Raw genomic sequence first — 13,082 nt, forward strand, 5'->3', positions numbered from 1 at the left:
TTCATAAATCTGTTTCCCTGCTGATAATCTTGTTTGTACTCTATCCCCACAGATAGTGGGTCTCCCTTGCTCTCATATCTGAAATCTACCCCAGAAAAACACTCTCACAGAGAGAAGACTCATTCTGGGTTCTTTTGAAGGAGAAAACTTCCATTCTTTCTCTGCTATGCAGACAGACTTGGCCACCTTCAGACACGTTGACTCTCTCCAAGCCAGGAGTTGTTGCCAAGTGTGTTTTTCTGCACATCACGTAGCATCTGTAACGAAAAAGAAGACTTGAAGGGACAAGGAGAGGGGATGGCAATACAACAGAATAGAAAACAGGAAAAAAAAAAAGCAGAGTACGAGTGCTGGCCCTGTTATTTACAAGATCCTAAGCAAGCCCATGTCTGTCTGCATTAAAACTCTTCTGTACAAAGGACCCCTGTGCCTTCTCCCGCTGCTCCACCTTCTCCTCGATCATCCCGAGCACCCCTTTATGGCACAACCAAAGACCAAGACCAAACGTAACGTCCATCACCTCAAGTCAAGAGACCGTGGAGCACTTTTATCCACTTCCATCAGCCAGGGTGCTCGAAGCCCTTATCCATAAGGATTATCTGGCATCATAGAAAGCAAAATCAGTAAGGATTATTTGGCATCACATAAAGCAACATGCAAAATGAGGAGAGCCTGTCCAGTGCTGAACCGGCTCACTCTGGAAAAGAAGAGCTAATAAAACGAGCCAAGATTGAGCTAAAAACACCTAATTTTTTAGCCTCACGTAGGATAGCTCTAGGAGACTCTGCCTGGGCGGCACGGCCGCCGCTCCCGCCCCTCCGCCTCTCTCCCGGCCTGCCCGACGGCCGTGCCCCCGTCCATCACTGAGTGGACCAAAAAAATAAAATTCCCCCAGGAATGAAAAAAAAAACCAAAGACTTAGCGCCTCCTTCGAGCCGGAATCGAACCAGCGACCTAAGGATTCCCGCGGGGCAGCGCCTCTACAGTCCTCCGCTCTACCAGCTGAGCTATCGAAGGGAGCTGCCAGCCGCCGCCCAGCGGCCGCCCAAGGTGCCGCCCCACCCCTTTGAGCATGCGCCTTGCGAGGGCAGCGGCCGGGGGGGTGAGCGGCGCATGCGCGCAGCGGAGCCTGCCGGGGGGAAAGGGGTTTGCTGAGTGGGTGGCGGCTCGGCGCTTGCCCGCGTGCGGGGCCAGTGGCGCAATGGATAACGCGTCTGACTACGGATCAGAAGATTGTAGGTTCGACTCCTGCCTGGCTCGGATATATTTTGGTGCCTCGCTTCAACTCGCCACGCCGCGTTTTCACTCGCCCGCGGGGAGGAAAACCAAACCGGCCTGGCCTCTCTCCCTCCCCGGTGGGCACCAAAACCACATCACACTTAGAAACTTGCAGAGCACAGTGCCTTTAGGTGTGCCCCTTTTTTCCTTTTGAATAGACATCTCCCAGGTTACATAGTCTCTAGAAAGTGTTCCAGTTCCCAATGACTGTTATGTGAGTGTGAGCAACAAGCGGAAACATGAGGGTCTCAAGGACTGTGTGTGACATGGTGGGGTGTCCCTTCCTCGTGCCGCCTCTCACCCGCCTGCACGTCCTTGTATCGTGACTGTCACCAGCGCCGTTCACAGACATCACAAAATAAAGGATGGTGATTCCAAACGTTAGCAGCACTAATGAGCTACCTCAGTTATTTATTCGTAACAACACGAACCACTTTTTACAGTAACTCGCACTGAATCTACAGACTGCGGCTACTCCAAAGCTGTGGAGTATTCTCAAATCCAATCCCTGGGGATGGCTTCCTCGCCTCTCCTGGTTGCAAGCCATGCTTTACACACTGCGCAGCCTTCATCTATGTCAAAAATGGGTTTTTGCAAAATCACACACTTTTCATTCAATTGCACAACAAGGGTGCTCTTGCACTTCTCAAGACTAGTGGGTAATCACCAGGAAAATAATAGTCGTCATCACAGCAGTTTTGCTTGCTGCCTTCAGAGACCTCATGGTTATTTTCCGTGATGTCATTTGTAAGATTAACCGTACTGTGTCAGGCTCTCCTGGTTTCGGCTGGGGTAGAGTTAATTTTCTTCCTAGTAGCTGGTATAGTGCTATGCTTTGGATTTAGTATGAGAATAATGTTGATAACACACTGATGTTTTAGTTGTTGCTAAGTAGTGTTTACCTAGTCAAGGACTTTTCAGCTTCCCATGCTCTGCCAGGGGCACAAGAAGCTGGGAGGGAGCACAGTCAGGACAGCTAACCCAAGTGACCAATGGGGTATTCCATACCATATGATGTCATGTCCAGTCTATGAGCTGGGGTAGTTGGTTGGGAGGCAGCGATCACTGCTGTGGGACTGGCTGGCCATCGGTTGGTGGGTGGTGAGCAATTGCGTTGTGCATCACTTAGTTTGTATATTCTGTTATTATTATTATTATCCCTTCCTTTTCTGTTTTATTAAACTGGCTTTATTACAATCCACAAATTTGACTTTTTTCAAGTCTCCCTCCCATCCCACTGGGGGGGGGGGGGGGGTGAGCGAGCGGCTGCGTGGTGTTTGGCTGCCTGCCGGGTTAAACCACAGCACAGGCCGATGATGAGCACACTGCTCCTCTCCTAGGGCCTAAAGGATTTTTCCCCAATTTATTGGTGCAGTAATTGGGTTAATTTGTCGGCCCAGTTAATGCACTTGACGAGATGCATATTTAAATCATTTGAAAAGTTTAAGCCTAGATGGTGTTTTAATAGTTTCTACCGCTGTCATTTTTGCTTTGGGAGACAAAATAATCCAATGATGTGCCGGGTGTATAAATTATGTTAAACGCTGAGCTCAGATGAAAAACAATCCCCCCGCCTGTGTGCAACAGCAACGGTGACGGGGGAGGAATGAAAAACGAATGCGAGCCAGGCAGGAGTCGAACCTACAATCTTCTGATCCGTAGTCAGACGCGTTATCCATTGCGCCACTGGCCCCGCATGGTAGTGCTTTTTCCTCGCTCTCCCGTAGACCCCAAGGCCTGAGCGCAGCGTCCCGCCCCGCCCCGCCCCGCCGGGCCCCACGGGCCGCTCTCCCGCCCCGCCCCGCCGGTCACGGCCCCACGGCCCCCCGCGCCGCGCCCACGCACGGCAAAGCGCAACGCGGCCCGCCCCGCCGCGCGGCGAGCCCTGGCCGGGGCTAACGCCCGCCCCAGAGCTGTGCACCCCGCGCATGCGCGGCGCGGCGGCTACGCGAGCCGGGCTGGGTTCCTGTGGCGTGGCGGAGGGGCGGCGGGTAGCTCCCTTCGATAGCTCAGCTGGTAGAGCGGAGGACTGTAGAGGTTGTAGCTCGCGGGAATCCTTAGGTCGCTGGTTCGATTCCGGCTCGAAGGAGAAGCTGAATTTTTCCCCCGCCATGCAACGTGCTTTTAAACAGCTCTTTTTTTTTTTTAACCGGTTGCAGATACGGTTGTTTTTCCTCTAAGAGACCCAGCTGCATTGCGAACAGAGCCTCTTCTGCGGTGACGCGCTGACTTTCAGCAGAGGCTGTTGCTAGGGGAGCAGAGGATGCCTGCCGCGTGACTGCCAACACCTCGTTAGTTTTTAAAGGAAAACAAGATGTATGTTGTTCTCACTCCAACTTACCACAAACCCTCACAAAGCAAGTTAGTGCAGGAGGATACCTGCTGAGATCCCTTTGTCTCATCGCCGTTAATTAGGATGTTGAAATTCTGAGGGTTTTTTTTCCAAACCTCCTCTCCTCTCCACGAAATGTCTAGACACTATTTTTCCAGAATAAGAAAGCATCTATACATTTACATACTGCCACAATAGGAACACATTTGCAAATCCAGCCAGGTGATACTCAGCACGTGTTACCTCTCTCCACTAGTGGGAAATTGCGTGTCTTTACCAGCGTCTTTCTGAGATTATCTTGTAGGTGTGGGCTACCACGCAGTTGTCCCATTCTACTGCCTTCCCAACCCTGGGACGGGTGACACTGGCACAAAGGACCGAGTCCTCTTGTATGAAACTCCTGTACCCATTCATCCCTCTCAAAGTGAAAGGAGATGCTGGATGTGATGATTTGGCTGACTGTAGTCGATGGAGAGAAGGAAGGGGATTACTCTCATCTGTGGTCTTTCTCCCTGCTTTGTAACAGCACAATGAACATTTTCTTTTCTATAGAAAATGATAGCGTAGAAAAAGAAATCAGTAATTTTAACTGTGCTCAGTTTTGCATGCTTCATCATTTTTCTTTAACGATTTTGTTCTATAAAGAGGCAAAAATGTAATTCATTTTGCCTGAAATCATACCCATACTTTGGGTATTAATTCGTAGGGAAGGTAGGCAATTAAATTAAATGACATACAATTATGTTTGATGTTTTTTGGATTAAGCAGAGTGGTTTATCCTATGAACTTGTTATGGGGAGAAAAGTGCACAAACTACCTAAATAACTGGTTATGTTGATGGTAGGCCTGAATCTTCTATGATTTTTCTTCCATTCACTATTTTGAGTGAGTCTGGGTATGAGTTAATATCTAAGCACGCAAAAGGACAGCTCTTTGAGAATACATCTAGCCAAAACAGTTGCCCCTCATCCATTTTTCAAATGCTTGGGCTTCTGTGGTCACAGAGCCTGGATACCATCCTAGTGAGAAATATTCCTGTCCCGTAGCAGGCCCGGACTATCCGGCACGCTGCGCTGGCTCTTGGACAGCTGCAAAACCCCTGAGTGAGCTGCTGGCCCCAGGGAAGCTGACGGGACGTCTGCCATTGTCCTCAGCAGCATCACGGTTTCACTCTCTGCACGCACCCTTTGCTGGGGGAAATCATTTCGTACAGGAACTGATGCCAGTAAAACTACTGTGTTATATCACTTCATCGCACTGCTGAATTTTTTTTATGTAGACAAGCATTCTGCATTATATAAAGGATTTGCAATGTGCAGCTATAGCTCTGGCTGCTTTGCATAGGTAGGTGCATCTGCTGCAATCCAAGACCGAGTTCCTCTTTGGGGAAACCCTGAGTTGCCACTTGCCGCTTGTCGGGGTGCAAAGCCGTAATTTTGGACAGCTGTCTCAACAGCTTTTCTAGCTGTTACCGGAATGAAGTTGTTGATAGTGTGGAAAAGTAAAGGGAGTGCTACAATTCATACATACAACCTTTATTAGTCAGAGTGGTTGACAGCAAAGGTAGATTTGAATATATAGTACTTTACATATAAATAAATGCAGCAAAACAGAACAAAATTTTGAGGATCTGTACATTTTGAGAAGGTTAATGGGTGTGCAACTGAGCTTTACACAGAAACGTATCATACAAGCGCAGCTATGTTCATGTCAGGAACTTTTCTGAAAAGCAAACAAGTGAGTAAAATCACATTGAAGAGCTAAGTCCTGAAATCCTTCTTCATCCTTTCTCCACGTGTCCTCAAAACAGCTAGTCCTGACAGCAGTGAGAGAGGCAAATGCTCTGGTACTCTGAAAACTAAGTTTCCTCTTTGGAATTAAACCATGGGTTCAGTCACTCAGGGTTTTTAAGCTGCAATTCCTGGAGAACCCACTCAGAGCCTTGGTCATTGATGTGTTTTGAGGTTTTTGGCTAACTGAGATAATACCTTGTGGCTCTTCTGTACAGATCCCCATGTCAGGAAAAGGGCTTTGCAAACACGCGGCAGCTTGTCCATCTTTGCGTCACACTGCAAGATCGAGTCATAAATCTTTCCCCCAAAAAATGTCTCATTTAGGAAGAGTGAATAGGAACCACACGACTTACGGTACATCTCGAGCCCATGGAGATAATTTCCTTGATTTCAGTAAACTTTGGCTCTGGCCCATAGAGTGGGGTCTGGAGGGACATTGAAGGTGTTGCACATGAAAAAATTCCCCAACTGCTTTTGCTAATCTGGGATTTACCTTTCCCTCCCTGGCTTTAGGCCTGATCTGTACCTGTTGTTGAAATCAAGGGTGCAATTCTCAGTGACTTCCATGGCAGCAGGAGGAGGGTTTTCACACGGGAAAGGATTCCACCTATAACATGTAGCTTTACGCTAGACTTCTCTCCGAATGCCTTTTCCATCTCTGCTGGAAATAGTCACTACATAGCATGTGCACACTTTCACGGTGAATGTCTCTACCAGACAGTAAAACTTAAGAAATCACTTAGCCTGCGGATTTGTCACGTACTACCTGCTCTCCCTACTCCTTTGTTGGGTGATAACATCTTACACCAGAATAAACACCATGCGGAAGGGAATAGCGAGGAAAGCCAAAAGATGTGTCTGTGTGCGCGTGCGTGTGCTGGGGCGGGTGGGTGCTGGTGTCCCCCGGCACGTACCCCGTGGGCTGCGCCCTGCCCGTCTCGCAGCACTAGCACCCCAACGCACACGCCGTCTGACCCGGCCACCCGGCGGGAAGATTTGCAGCACTCGGCTCCCAGTGGGAACGTGCCTCCTGGGATCATGTCTCCACAGCGGCAGGATGGTGTCACCAGCTCCCCTCCCCTGGGACCACCTGGATGGGTGGCCACATCCCCTTGGCACCGCTGGGCAGGCAGGATGGCGGTCTGGATTTTTGTATATATGAGCAGCCTCCAAAATCATTTGCAAGACGCAGCTGAGGGCAAAGAGGAGCCCACGGGTAGGAGGGGAGCGAGTGCCTGTCCACAGCCCCAGCCGTGCCAGGACTTCCCCTCTTCTCTAAAGCAGAAAAACAGGGCTATTTCTGAGGGAAATGTGAGCGTTAGTTGGCCCCAGTGCCTGTGCCTGGAGAACAGATATATAACCTGAACTGGCATTAATGGCTTTTAAAATGTCCATGTGTTATGGGAACTTTAAAGAAATGTTCAAAGTAGTATTTCTTGACTTCGGAGTTACAGCTAGTGCGATGAAATACACTCTTTTCCCATACATTTAGCTGCCACTGAATGACATTTGATGTGAAAGGTGAGAATAGAAGGAAGACAATAATGTTTCACAGCTGCAGAATCCAATTTTAAGGAAGGGAATAACACTTTTGACTAGCTGTATATTCACTGGTCTATATATTTTAGTGGTACATTACGTCCCCTTTTGGACTGCAGCACTGTGATTAAAGGAGCAAAAATAGCAAATGCACAGAACTGACAATGGGTGATGTAACGTCATCAATAAAGAGAAATTCATCTGTCTAAGGTTTAAACTACTATGTCAAACCAGTGAAGTGCTAAGTTTAAGATCTCAGCGGTATTTCTTTAGCTCTTGCAGATTAGAGGCCTAATTTCTTCATGCTTGCTTTAGCCATACCACATCTATCTCCACTGATTTGTGCAGCGGTATACCTGAACGTCCATCTCATCCCTTCCCCTTTATTTAAAATCACGCCGTATGCTCTTAAAGCCCCTGTGCCTGGGGCAGAGGGGAGGACCCAGGCTCACCCCGATGAGCCGGGATGTAAGGAGGACGATCTCTCCTCTGCTGCCAAGTCCTTGCTGCTCCCGCAGCCCCGGTGCCAGTGCTGGCATGATGGCTCCTAGCCCAGTGCCAGCGGGGCAGCGGGGCTGGCAGCCAGGGGCCCGGTGGAATAAGCAAGCCGGCAGAAAGCTGTTGGCTGGCAACCAATTTTCAGAACATTGCAGCTGCAGCCGGAGAAGCTGGGGCCGCCCGGCATGGGCGGCAGGCCCATCTGGGCTGGAACGGGGGAGCTTTGCCATGGGACTGTCACCGGCTCCAGGGAGAGGAGAGAGGCTCTGGGGCAGCCCCGGGCCAGCCTCCCCCCCCATAGGGTGTTTGCCCACTGTCTCTCGGGTTTGCAACTTGTGCAGGGCCTATGTGTCCTTCTGGTGCTGGATGAGGCTCCCGGATTTGCAGTAACCTGCGTTGTAACCACCAGCAGAATGATCCCTGAGCTCAAGTTTGTAACTGCCGGAGCTGGGCCCCAACAAGCCGCTAGCTGCTTTCCAGAGAGTGTTTCCTCTCTGGGAAGGACAGCCCCATGTGCCTTGCCACTAACTTTCCCTCTGAGGTCTGCTAAAGACCATTTCCAGGGCTTCCTCAGAAGAACATTTCACGTCCAGCAAAACTGTTGCGTGCCAGGAGCCGGTGTGTCTGGAGAGGGACTTGGGACTGTGTCTGGGAGGTGAAACCTCAGCTGAGGGTGGGGAAGAGAGCAATCATACCAAAGGGAGTATTATTAGAGAGAAAGACCATGCCAAGCCTGGCAGTTTGAAGCCATGAGAGACCAGCGTGGTGGTCTGTAGAGCTCTGTACTGGCCATAGGTATCTTCTTGCAGAGTGTAGAGATCAATCTACTTGAAGTGGCTTAGAGGGAGATTCTGCCTTGATAGGAAATTACTCTCAGGTTACTCTTGATTAGCTTAAAGACAACTACAAATACAGGCTGCCCAGCTTATCACGTGTTTTTTCTCGCTGTGATGCTCAGTGGGAAGCACCAACAGGTCGTGTTTGCCCACTCTAGGAGTCTGTGCGATAGCTCTGACGCCTGTCCCCTATTAGCTGTGTCTTCTCGGTTGCGTTAGTCGGCTGAAGTACGATAGGAGTTTCTCCATCTAAATAGAGGAGGAAGACAAAAAATATTTTAAGAATCCTTCACTTGCTACCAAAGTCAGATTTCTTGTTGGCACCACAATATTTCATCTGCTGTTCTGGCTACGGCTTAATCTTGGCTTCACAGACAGCTGTGTGCATACTGAAGAGGCAGCGATGCCCACACCGAGTCTACAAATGCTCTTACTCCTTGTCCACATGTAATGGCAGATTTCTTTGCTGTTGTTATTAGACTGGACATTAGCTGTGCCTGGTGCTTTGCAGAGATTGCAAGATAAGGGTCCTTGCCTGTTCCAATTGCAAATGCTTGTTCCTGCAAATGTCTGAATGTAATGAGCACTGTTGTGAGTCAGCAAGCACTAACCTTGACAGTGTTTGTGAGAATGGGCCAGAAGTGAGTCTTGAAGAAGGCAAAGTTAACAGTAAAGGGAGTTAAAAGGAAAAAAATGCGTGAGCAGTAATTTACTTGAGAGGGAAGAAATTATATATATCCTGAAAGCCAGCTAGTTAAATAAAAATGTTAAATTGCATTTTGAAGTCTTATGTAATATATATACAATAGGATTTTGAGAATTACTGTTTTAATGAGTTTGGAACTGCCAAAAACTCATATTATCACTATATAAATCCTAACTGCTTTGTACTTTCTCATTCCATGCAGCTATGTGTTTGGTTTCCCAATATATCTGTAAAAAATGCATTTGTTGTAGACTGGGGGAAAGTGAAGTCCTTGCAGAGTTCCCTGATGGCTGTTGTGTTCCCTCTGATAATGAACAAGGTTTGGCTGCCCTTCTCCTGGGCCTCTTTCCAACCCACCATTTCTTGGGGGGGAGGAGGCGACTCAAGACTCAGAGACTGACTTTTAAAGGTTCAGCCACCTCAGTGAAGTGTTTTCATATGAAAAATTTTGGACTATCTATATCTTGATACTAGCACAGCCTTCACAGTAATTGAATAGAAATCATGACTTTTTTTGCCAAATGACCGAATGTTCAGAAAAAACCACATCTGACATTTCCTCCTGTTTACATGACAGTTGATGGGATGAATCATGGGCAAAAGATGTAATGTACAGGAGTAACTTAACCCAGAGCAGGAATCTAATTGCATGCCATACGGCTTCCCCTCAGTGGGGGTAGAACAACTTTGACTCTGTCAAGGTGAAAGGCAAGAATGATTAAATGCCAAGCAGCTTCTCTGTATGGGCAATTCTGTATTTAGACACAAGGTCAAAGACAGCCATGTTTCATAACTTCTAAAATATATGAGTAATTAATGCTTAGAGCTCAGCTCGGGTGCAGATTAATTTGGCAGCTCCAATCCATTTTTAAGTTGCGATGTATTTTCTAGATTTCTGAGCAGCACTGCCTCCCACCCTCTGCTGCCTCTAAGTTGTTCATTTTAAGGAAGATGGTTGATGGAGGGCAGAGGCTAGCAGTTCATTTTGCTGTGATACCCAGGTGTGCAACAAGAGAAGAGGACCCACTGCAAATCTGTCGCATTGCTTCCAGCTGATCTGCAGTTCTGAGCTGACACCTTCCCCAAGTATTTTGCTGCCCACACCCTTCTAAGATTTATGATGTTTTTTATCAGAACAGGGACCCATGGTATAATAAACTGTACAAATATAGCCTGCTAATGGTGAGCTGCAGAATGGAGGTGCAGCAGAATTCACAGTTTAAACTGCTTTCTATAGATAGCTCTTGCTCACTGTTCGCCTACATTGGTATCATATGGAGTGCGGAGGAGACAATGAAGTGCTAAAAACTTATTGCTTCTGAGTTGGGAAAGTATTTTGTTATTCAGGTTCTTTTTTTCTTTTTTTTTTTTTTTTCTCTCCCAGATTTCATTTTCTGTAAAGTGAAAGTTGGTCTAGAAATGCCTCTTGCTTTGTTCTTACGATGCTAACCAAACAGGAGAGGAGAACAAACCTGCCAAACTGCTCGAGTGCATCATTACAGCCTGAAGTACCAAGGCAATCCAAATTCCAACGGCATCTCCTCTGGGACCACAAAAGTCAACAAAACGTTTGCCATCGACTTCAGTGGAAGCAAAATCTGGCAACCTGCCCCGTGTGTGCGAGTGAAAGTGATGAAGCGTTGTATGCATCCGTGCTGCAGACAAGCGAGTGATACTTCCCTCTGCCAGTGTATTTTTGCAGATCACCCGTAACATCATGGCAGGATACCACAGATTACCCTACTTTTTAAATGTCATGTTTGATCTGAAACCCTAAAAAATGTTATTTTTAAAATATAATAATCCAAATGTAAGACTTACTTTGGAAAGTGATCATCCATTGTACATTAGGCCACTGTCCTCCATGGTACAAATCAATAGTCGTGAGAAGAAATCTTTGTAACCTAAATACAGGCCAGGGCTTGCAAATCCCTGAGTTCTTTTAGTTCTTATGGTCATGCTACCCATGAAGTACATGATGTAAAACAAATCTCTCACAGGAGATGTTCGACTAGCTAAGCACTAGAACCAGTCAAATGCATTTGAAGAAAACTTTCTTCTAGGGGAATATGCCATTTTATCAGAATTGAAGCCTTTGACATGATTGTGCTGATTTCAGTGACAACTCACTTTGCTATTACATTTTAGAGAATGGATCACTGAATTTTTGGCCTCACATCTCTTTTTTTCACTAATAATTATGTTTTATGGTATGTTAATTTGAGGAATGAAATCAACTGTGTAACACCTTAATTTTGTTAAGGAGAAATGTGAGGGACTCTGAAAATTATTACTGTTGTGCCAGTACTGCTGTGCCATCTAAATCTCGACTCCCACAACATGCGTATTGCCTCTTCTGTGCAGTGGGGCCGGCTCCAAGCAGCTCCCACTGAGCACGGCAAAAGCTGGTGGAGACTCATTCTCAGAGGTTTTTTGCATCAAGAGTGCTGATGTTTTATCGATGTTGCATTCCTCAGAAAAGCAATGACTGACTACAAAATATTTGGATAAATTAAAGTATGGCCTTAGCTTGAGAATCTACATTTTGACCTTAGCAAAAAAGTTCTGGCTAGCAATAATATAGATACTGGGGACAGCAGGAAGCAAAGAAATTAATTACCAGGTAGAATGCTCAGTCTGTGGGCAGAGGGCATGCGAAGAATTTGGATCCTAATAGGATTTCCTCTTCCAAAATGAAATCTGCTGCAGGAATGATTATAGTTTGTTTCTGAATTAACCTACAGGACCATTTATATTATTTACATAAAGGAAGCCATGAGTATTTATTTCTATGGCCCAACATTTGAAAATGTCTGGTGGAAAAGTCTAATCTTTGCCATTCTAAATCAGCTGCATCTTTTTGGCCAGCATCCCTAAAATTTGGGGGCGGGGGAGGAAGTGCATTTTGAGCTGGTTATCATTCATTTTTCTAAATGCAGTGTCTATTTTCCTTTCAGCTGCAGAAAAGATGCTCACATTATTCTCCGTCATGAAGTTTTTACTTTTATTCCTGATATGTTGCTCTCTTTTAATCTAATTTTAAAATATAGAGAATTATCCTCTACTGAGGGAAGCTGGTTTTGATTGGTAGGAAAATGTAGCAAGACTGAAGAGAAGGGTAGGAAAGGTAGAAATACCTAGTTTTCTCCAGGCCCTACCTATATAATTAATATTGTCTTCAAAATACTTAAACCACATAATTCCACATTCTGTTAATTTTTCAGACTGGTACTTTGCTAAAGATTTTAAATTATTTTTGAAAATTGATATCTCAGTGAGACTTGGTGGGAGTAAAGGGATGGGAAGGCGGCCTAAAATTACTGAATACCAATAAATACCACCTGTGCTGGAAGGAGGGAGAATTTTTTTCTCTGCCACTGGGGAATTCTGTGCTGGATTTTGAGAGAGAACAAAATACCTGCCAAATTACAAAAAAAGCAGAATTAAAAAATTCTTTTCCTTCAAAGTTCTATCTTCATATTTCAGACTTGGTTTTGGTGTCATAGACCCATAAATATCAAGACCCATTTTAGATTTGCATTTTCCAGGTGCCTAATATTGTAGAGTATATTGCATTTTTTTCAAATAATGCATTGTGGTTATAAAGCTTTCACTAATAGTTTTTGTTGCCTTTGCAGAGACTGATCAAGTATTATCAATTTTTAAGCTGACTGTATTTGCGTTGATATGCCTCTAGGCAAAACCAATTTAAAAACACCACCACACGTTGGCATATCAGTTATATAAATAGCATTTGTTTCAACTGCTACAAGTGTTTTGTTACATATTTAAGGAAGGGTAAATTTATGTGAAAAGTTGGGGGGAAAAAAATTCTTCGTGCTTAGGAAACATGACATTCGCAATCTGGCAGTGCTAATTTAAGCATAATAAACGTAAGAATATAACAGGGTAAGACCTTCCATAACAATGGAAGAGAGAAAGAGTGAGCTGACTGCTGAGGTCCTTCCTCATAAAAAAGCGTAATCCTGATCATAGTTTATATAAATTTGCAACTGAAAAGTGGCCTAGGTCTTCCCCTGATACCTTGGCCTCTTATTGCTGGAGCAAGGATCAATGCCTCTCTCAGCCTGTCCTGCAAG

The 13,082-nt window shown here is 45.9% G+C and overlaps 1 protein-coding gene, 1 long non-coding RNA gene and 4 other non-coding genes across 6 annotated transcripts in view; 2 read left to right on the forward strand and 4 right to left on the reverse strand.

Annotated features, from left to right (window-relative positions):
* On the reverse strand, positions 1–994 carry LOC142078182 (uncharacterized). The gene is made up of 3 exons (XR_012672147.1): positions 955–994; positions 521–599; positions 1–257 (listed from the first exon to the last, which is right to left on the reverse strand). It is a non-coding gene; the product is annotated as an uncharacterized LOC142078182 (long non-coding RNA).
* On the reverse strand, positions 927–1,017 carry TRNAY-GUA (transfer RNA tyrosine (anticodon GUA)). Its single transcript is given in 2 exon segments — positions 927–962; positions 981–1,017. It is a non-coding gene; the product is annotated as a tRNA-Tyr (tRNA).
* Positions 1,018–1,187: 170 nt separating this feature from the next.
* TRNAR-ACG (transfer RNA arginine (anticodon ACG)) lies at positions 1,188–1,260 on the forward strand. The gene has a single exon. It is a non-coding gene; the product is annotated as a tRNA-Arg (tRNA).
* A 1,638-nt stretch (positions 1,261–2,898) lies between these two features.
* TRNAR-ACG (transfer RNA arginine (anticodon ACG)) lies at positions 2,899–2,971 on the reverse strand. Its single transcript has one exon. It is a non-coding gene; the product is annotated as a tRNA-Arg (tRNA).
* A 305-nt stretch (positions 2,972–3,276) lies between these two features.
* TRNAY-GUA (transfer RNA tyrosine (anticodon GUA)) lies at positions 3,277–3,367 on the forward strand. The gene is given in 2 exon segments: positions 3,277–3,313; positions 3,332–3,367. It is a non-coding gene; the product is annotated as a tRNA-Tyr (tRNA).
* Positions 3,368–8,430: 5,063 nt separating this feature from the next.
* The window catches only part of DNAJC5B (DnaJ heat shock protein family (Hsp40) member C5 beta), a 64,481-nt gene continuing 59,829 nt past the window's right edge, over positions 8,431–13,082 (reverse strand). The window contains exon 4 of the mRNA XM_075140651.1: positions 8,431–8,525. Coding sequence (XP_074996752.1) covers positions 8,431–8,525 — 95 coding nt within the window. The remainder of the gene's footprint in view (positions 8,526–13,082) is intronic.

The sequence above is a fragment of the Calonectris borealis genome, chromosome 2 (genome assembly GCF_964195595.1).
Source record: "Calonectris borealis chromosome 2, bCalBor7.hap1.2, whole genome shotgun sequence".
NCBI lineage: Eukaryota > Metazoa > Chordata > Aves > Procellariiformes > Procellariidae > Calonectris > Calonectris borealis.